General features: G+C 36.3%; 3 protein-coding genes across 3 annotated transcripts in view; 2 read left to right on the forward strand and 1 right to left on the reverse strand.

Annotated features, from left to right (window-relative positions):
* Nucleotides 1-279: 279 nt before the first annotated feature.
* RHIMIDRAFT_291581 (uncharacterized protein) lies at nt 280-1688 on the reverse strand. Its single transcript, XM_023613822.1, has 4 exons — nt 1354-1688; nt 1163-1302; nt 885-1107; nt 280-830 (listed from the first exon to the last, which is right to left on the reverse strand). The coding sequence occupies exons 1-4, from the start codon at nt 1619-1621 to the stop codon at nt 562-564; spliced, it is 900 nt and encodes a 299-aa protein (XP_023466720.1). The 5' UTR covers nt 1622-1688; the 3' UTR covers nt 280-561.
* A 1551-nt stretch (nt 1689-3239) lies between these two features.
* RHIMIDRAFT_281198 (uncharacterized protein) lies at nt 3240-3690 on the forward strand. Its single transcript, XM_023612974.1, has one exon. It carries the CDS (start codon nt 3244-3246, stop codon nt 3571-3573), a length of 330 nt encoding a protein of 109 aa, XP_023466721.1. The 5' UTR covers nt 3240-3243; the 3' UTR covers nt 3574-3690.
* Nucleotides 3691-3715: 25 nt separating this feature from the next.
* RHIMIDRAFT_281199 (uncharacterized protein) overlaps nt 3716-7184 on the forward strand; it is a 4026-nt gene continuing 557 nt past the window's right edge. Inside the window, exons 1-12 of the mRNA XM_023612975.1 lie at nt 3716-3896; nt 3951-3967; nt 4082-4202; nt 4271-4411; nt 4462-4704; nt 4769-5164; nt 5219-5452; nt 5507-5653; nt 5707-6560; nt 6620-6854; nt 6910-6983; nt 7036-7145. Coding sequence (XP_023466722.1) covers nt 3804-3896; nt 3951-3967; nt 4082-4202; nt 4271-4411; nt 4462-4704; nt 4769-5164; nt 5219-5452; nt 5507-5653; nt 5707-6560; nt 6620-6854; nt 6910-6983; nt 7036-7145 — 2665 coding nt within the window. The 5' untranslated portion in view covers nt 3716-3803. The remainder of the gene's footprint in view (nt 3897-3950; nt 3968-4081; nt 4203-4270; nt 4412-4461; nt 4705-4768; nt 5165-5218; nt 5453-5506; nt 5654-5706; nt 6561-6619; nt 6855-6909; nt 6984-7035; nt 7146-7184) is intronic.

The following is a 7184-nucleotide window of genomic DNA, read 5'->3' on the forward strand; positions in this document are numbered from 1 at the left end:
CGGAGTCGATGGAGGATATATTAAAAGTAATATTAAAAGGACCATCTTTTGATGGGAGTTCGATCTTATGCTTCATATTATGAGAGCTGGCAGTCTAAAGATTTTATTGGGCAAATGAATAAACAAAATCAGTAAGCGCTTTGACTAGTCTTTATGATATAGAAGGGTGTTTTCTAATTCATTACGTATTTTTGATAAATAAAGTTACTCCTTGAACATATAAGAAAAACAATTTGACTACATTATCATCATTCTTTTCTTTTCTCTTCGTTTGACAATGAAAAAATGTTGTCAATCTTGATTGTACAGCTTTGGAAGGAAAAGACTCCCAAATAATGTACTTTCTGGGCGCGATTCAAATAAATGATGTAGGTATCTCTATTATCAAACAAAACTTTGATCCTGCAAGGAAAGACGCTTCTAGCGATTGCTGACGATTGGATACTACGGAATGTCCTAAAGTTTGTATCTACTAGGTCAAAGTAAAATCATGGCTGTTTATTTTTTGATATAAAACGTGTTTATGACAATGAATGCATCTTGCAAATAAAAGGGGAAACTTTAAGAAGTTCTAGGTGAAGAATATCCCATAGGTCTATTTGAGACAAAGAACCCGGAAACAATATTTAATCTGTCAGATAATTCATCTCTTCTTTTCAATAAGTTAATGTAAAGATGATCAAATTCAAGATCGTTCATCTCCATAACTTGTATAAAATCTGTAAACTCAGACAGAGCACAGATAGAGTCCCCAAAGTTGTTTGCCAAGTAAACAAGCCGTGTTCTACGGTTCACATTAAAAAGTGGATGTTGATCCAATTCCGAATCAACTACAATATTTATAAAAATTAGAGTAGGCGATATTTGGGAATATGCTTACTTACAGTGGATCCTTCTGGAGAGTTCCTGCTTTAGTTCATTAACCAATCTGTATCCATTGTTTCTTCGGTATAGTTCGTTTAACCTTCTTGCGATGTCTAACATTACCCAATTATACCATGCCATATAAAGTAGTCTTCTTGAGTTGTTATTCAGACCAGACCTACACCATATTTCTACAATGGCGATTTGTAGGTCCTTTGTCTTTACACCGCAAAGCAATATTTCCTAAATAGCGCCTAGTCAGCGCTGACGTATTTATGTAAAAAAAAAAATAGCTTACATTTGCTCTGGTTGTCAACTCAAAAGGTTTAATCATCTCATTCTGTGCAGCAAATACATTGTCTACCTGTGTGTATTCATAAAGGGAATCCTGAGTGTAATCGCTAAAGAAACTCTCTGATTGAGTATCAAAGTAATCAGCTAATATATAGCAATTAATTGTGAGTAAGAAAGGCGTTACTGGCTGCTTACCTGTGTTACTTTGTGGATAAGATGATGCAGTACTTTCTTCATTTCCAGGAGAAAGAGAGACAGTAACGCTGGCGGTGCTAGCCTGTTCAGAAAGAGAGGCTAAACATGCAGTGCAGGAACAGATTAATGCCGGAAATGCTTCACGAGATATATTGAAAAATATACAGCTTGAAGCATCCTCTGAATTTTGTTGATCGTTATTCATTGAAAAGAAATTTAAGAGAAAAACAAAAGTTAAATCATTTGTTTGGCTTTTATAATGGTTCATTATATTTTTATCATAAATAGCGGCATTGAAAAAGTGCTTAATCTATCTATTACAATGTCCATTTACCTACGTTGCCGTAACTAAGCAATACTTAGGACGATAGTTTACAAATGCATTTACGTTCAACTATATTCTTCTAAACTCTTTTTCAAGTTTCTCTTTGAATAATTGTTTATTATTTCATAAGAATAATCTTTACTTCATATTATATCAATAGCAAAGTATTAAATACATAATATAAAAAGCATCATTTATCATCTTGACTCTTGACAGTTGTTGGCTTTTTATCTTCTGGGGCTTCTTTTAGTTACCTTTGTTTCAACAACACTAATGCTTCCATTTATTTTAGACTGTTCTTTTTCTACCGGTGCCGTTATCTTTTTCTTCCTTTTCTTTATCGTCAGCTCCATTTTTAACCTTGACGTTTTTAGTCTCGGAAGCATCGAAAAAAAATGGCATCACAGATAACACCCTTGACAGATCAGATGGTGGACAAAATAAAGGGGAATGCGAAAGCTTCACGTCCTCTAGTATCCTTTTCTTTTGCACAGTAAGAACTAGCAAATGTAGTGCCCTTTTTACTATAGCCTTCCATTAAAGAGTCTGCAGGAGCAGCAACGACATTTTGAAGAGAAAGGAGTACAGTAGCCACAGAGACAGATAAGAAAGTGAAAAGTTTCATTTAATAAATGAAGTGCTTTCTTTGCTGGACAATAAGCAGGCCCTTTTATAGTTTCAGTAGTTAGCCGTACTTTCGCTGTTTACAATAGAAGTCAACCGTATTTATTTATAAAATGTTGCTAGTTTTCAAAGATTGATTTATAAATATAATATCAGCCATATGAGCATATATAAAATAAGCTCATTGTTTGTATGCTATTGTTTATGCTTTTACTAATGAATGACATTGACAACTTTAGCTTCTGTCATGTTCCTTTAGGCTTGAAGCGTATATGTAATGTAATGCTACTTCAATATATATTACTTAAACTAGGCATAAAATGAAAAGATGATTAGATACCTAATGGTAATAGTTTAGGCATTCCGCCTATGTGTTGCAGTAAGACAAAAATATGCAGGATTGATGCGCGAGCTTTAGTGCATGTACCAGATTGGTACCTTGCTTTAAGAAATGCGTCATGCTTCAAGGGAGGTCAAAAGCACTTGGTGAGACTGGTGGTTTTTCTTTTTCCCAAGAAACAACATAGGCAGGGGATCATACATTAAACTAGTGCTGTGAATAAAGTGTATAACAAAGTGTATCAAAAGCGTACACGTTCAATTAACTAAATCCAGATAAGGCCTCATCTCTCAGACTCAAGCTAAAATAATATTTGGATACTTCTACTTCAGCTTCTTTATATATTCTTCATGACCTGCTTTGGTGCTAATAGCAAAAGACATCTTGAGCCTCTTATCAGAACATTTACCCCTTTTTTCCGACCCTCCTTACCGTTGCCTCTAGGATCAACCATATGCATTTTTCTCCATTTTTTTTAGGATCCATTTTCTGCATCATAAACTATACCATAAACCTTGTTAACGCCGCCGAAATTCATTATAAAAAGAGAACTGGAATTGACCTCAATTCATTTTTCATACATTCAAAAGGAACATAGAAAATGCAATTCAAACTCTTGACTCTCGCTCTCTTTGCCAGCTTCTTTGCTACTGGCTTTACCGCAGCTGTTGACACTGGTAGTGCTGCCCAAGACATAGCTCCCATCGTTGGTGGCTTGACAAAAGAACAAAAAGCGTTTATCAAACCGATCGCTGACAGTCTGGGTTTTACAGACCTAGATACAATGCAGGCCAAGTGCTTGTTTGATACTGTTAGTACCATACCTGGTGTTTTTGTAGATGGTCAGCCTGCCCCTTCTCAAATTGTTGACGAGTTCTATGACACGAAGGTATCTGATCTTGTTAAATGTGTTTACCCTGCCGCCAAATAATAAATAAAGCAATACTTGTGATACTTATTAAGGCTTACACTGGTATTCATTCCCAATACTCTTTTACTGCTTTCTAAACTGAACAAAGAAATAAAGAAAGTGCATACTTGTGCTCATAATTTAAACATTACAAAAGCATTATTTTCTCTCTACTTTTCATCACCGTTTAAATTTATTGTAAAGCGAAGTGAACTCGAAACAATCTCCGTACCTTTTACTTTTGTCACATAATGTCTTTAAATCAGTGGAGACAATTCAACTTTTTTGATAAACAGCAAGTAACAGACTCTAATGATCATGGAAAGACTCCTGCAGTATTTCAAGTACCTTCAAGTCATAATTGAGTAAAACAAGTCCCCTTATAACCATTCATATAGAAACATGACCTCTTGGTGTTTACAGCAGGAAGAGGACAAATAGCAGCAGCAGATATCCTTTTAATATACTGATATTATATAATATGAACCTACAAATTAAACGATTATCCTTAACTGCTATGTTTACATAGTTCAGGCAATGTTCACATTATAGATCGTACCTTCAAGTCCAGAATGTTCATAGCCTATGATGGCGGACGTGTTACTCATTTAAAGCAACTTAAGCAAAAGAATATCCTTGTCACGATTGGAGTAAGTTATATCAAGATGTACGTTGATCGATATCTAACATAGTACACTGTTTCTTTGTGTGAGAATAGGAGGATGATACACAATCCGGCATACCCATACTCAAGTTCTGGGATCTGGATGCACTAAAGTCAACAGAAGTATCGGATGATATTATTATACCTACACTTTTACGAACCATCAAGATACAACATGGAGGAAAACCATATCCAGTAAGGGATTGCATAAAGTTTGACGATAATGTATCTCACAAGTCATAAAGGTATCTACATTCGTTATCTTGGAAAACATGTCACAGTGTGCTGTGGGGTTGGCTAATGGTGTAGTGATTTCGATACGTGGTGATTTATCAAAAGATAAGACAGTTAAACAAAAGGTGATCTATGAAGGCGATGAGCCTATTACTGGATTAGGATTTCGTGAGCAGACCAAGTCAACTATCTTGTTTATTGTTACAACCAACAATATCATGTCCTATAACACATCTGCTGCAAAGCCTACTGTGGTAAGTATTTTATACAACAAGGTATATGCTCGAGTTCTGGCTTACGGTATATGAATGTCATTAGACAATACTTGACGAACAAGGCTGTGGGCTTGGATGTGCAGTCATGAATGATCAACAAGAAATAGTGATTGGTCGTGATGAAGCCATCTACTTTTATGATCCAACTGGAAGAGGACCTTGTTTTGCTTATGATACTCCCAAGTCATCATTAACCTGGTTTAAATCAAATTATCTAGTCATCGTATCTCCTCCTGTTACAACCTCCTCTGCAGGAACGCGCAGTTCACTTCATTTTAACTCCTCGAAAAGGACAATAGCAAGCTCAAACGAACTAACCAAAGTGGCCATCTTTGATACGGCTAATAAATTTATTGCGCATGTAGGCACATTCATGGGCGGTATCCGAGGAATATTTTGTGAGTGGAATTCTATTTGGGTTGCTTGTACAGATGGCAGGGTAAACTAATGTTATATGGAAAGGGTCCCCTTTGTACTAAGAATATATATATAGCTTTATCGTTTGGATGAGAAAGATACCCCTACGAAATTAGAGATACTATTTAAGTTAAATCTTTATGTCTTGGCCATCAATTTAGCTCATATGCAAAAGTACGATGATACTAGTATCGCAGAAATATTCAAAAAGTATGGTGATCATTTGTATCAAAAGGGTGATTATGATGGTGCAATGGAACAGTATATAAGAACTATAGGACAATTGGAGCCTTCATATGTGATTCGAAAGGTGAATAACAAAGTGTATTTAGAATGTATAGTTATGCTTATAGAGAATACATAGTTTTTGGACGCTCAAAGAATATACAACTTGACAAATTATCTTCAAGAGCTCCATTCTAAAGGCTTGGCTAATACCGATCATACAACTCTGCTATTAAATTGCTATACAAAACTAAAGGATGTATCTCGACTTGACCAGTTTATCAAGGTAAATATAAAAATGTTTGACAGTACTTCATAATTACTTATACCATTGATCAGACAGACAATGACCTCAACTTTGATCTTGAAACAGCCATTAATGTCTGCCGACAAGCAAGCTACTATGATCATGCTGTTTATCTTGCAGAAAAATTCCAAGAGCATGGTATGTACCTTGATATCATCATCGAAGATATGAAGAAATATTCTGCCGCTTTGGCCTACATTCGCAAATTGGGCCCACATGAAGCAGACCGACATTTACAAAGATACAGTAAAACGTTATTGCTTCACTTACCTGAAGAGACCACAGATGTCCTTTGTGAACTTTGTACTGGCACTCTTGGAAGTGGCACCACCAACAGCAACAGTAATGAGTCCCCAACATCAAGTATTGCTCACAACATCACTGCGAAAGCATTATTATCCAATCTTCCGTTTGCAGGCAATGAGACAACCTCACTTCACTCTGAAACGACAGAACAGCGCAAAAACATGGCACATAGCCGTCTAAGTTATGCACCACCTTCTCCAAGAAAGTTCATGCCTGCCTTTGTTGATCGTCCAGATCACCTTACTCGATTCTTGGAGACAGTGTTTGAAAAGCTGTGGAGGAATAATGGTGATATAAAGTCGCCTAAAGAACAAGAAGAGCGCAAGTCGATTTGGAATACGCTCTTAGAACTGTATTTGATGAAGTCCAACAAAGAGTCCCGTCAAAAGGCATTGGCACTGTTAAAGGATGAATCAGTTGATTATGACACCAACCAAGCGCTTGTACTTTGTCAGTTGAAGCAGTTTGATGAAGGGATCGTTTATTTGTATGAGAAAACAGGCATGTATACGGATATCTTACATCATTGGATGGAAAAAGAGTCGACAGAACGAGTTATTGAAGGTGTACGGAAATATGGGTAAAAGAGCAATGTTAAAGCGTACACGCTGCTTACTTACTAATGAATCTGTTTTTTAGTCCTAAAGATGCTTCCTTATATCCCATGGTCTTGTCTTACTTTTCGTCTTCACCTGAAGTCTTGGCCAAGTCAAGGCAGGAATTACTTTCCGTAATGAAGCATATAGATGAAAAGGACTTGTTGCCTCCCATTCAAGTGGTTCAAGCACTTTCAAGGTCAAATGTGGCAAGTATTGGCTTGATCAAGGACTATATTGGTAAAAAGATTGAATACGAGCGAAAGGAACTGAAGCAGGTAAATCAAAGGACTTTAACACTCTTTATGACTAACAATAAATGCAAACATAAAGAATGACGAGCTAATCGAGAGTTATCGTCATGAGACTGAGAAGCGTAGGAAAGAGATTGAAGAATTGAAGACGAGGTATGATCAATACTCTCTTGTATCATCTCTTTGACTTACTTTGTAAGCATAGTGCTCGCATATTTCAAGTTCAAAAGTGCTCAGGATGTCATGGCACCTTGGATCTTCCAGCTGTTCACTTTTTATGCAGACACTCATATCATCAACGGTATTTCATAGATTGTGCATATATAGACAAACTCATGCTAACACACTTTATTC

The sequence above is a fragment of the Rhizopus microsporus genome, assembly GCF_002708625.1.
Source record: "Rhizopus microsporus ATCC 52813 unplaced genomic scaffold scaffold_7, whole genome shotgun sequence".
Taxonomy (NCBI): Eukaryota; Fungi; Mucoromycota; class Mucoromycetes; order Mucorales; family Rhizopodaceae; genus Rhizopus; species Rhizopus microsporus.

Excerpts from the sequence above, each read along its gene's own strand:
- RHIMIDRAFT_291581 (XM_023613822.1), bottom strand. The coding sequence starts at position 1,621 with ATGAACCATTATAAAAGCCAAACAAATGATTTAACTTTTGTTTTTCTC. Across the intron at positions 1,303-1,353 it reads TTATCCACAAAGTAACACAG|CTGATTACTTTGATACTCAA; the intron begins GTAAGCAGCCAG and ends GCTATATATTAG. Across the intron at positions 1,108-1,162 it reads AGTTGACAACCAGAGCAAAT|GAAATATTGCTTTGCGGTGT; the intron begins GTAAGCTATTTT and ends GGCGCTATTTAG.
- RHIMIDRAFT_281198 (XM_023612974.1), top strand. The coding sequence starts at position 3,244 with ATGCAATTCAAACTCTTGACTCTCGCTCTCTTTGCCAGCTTCTTTGCT.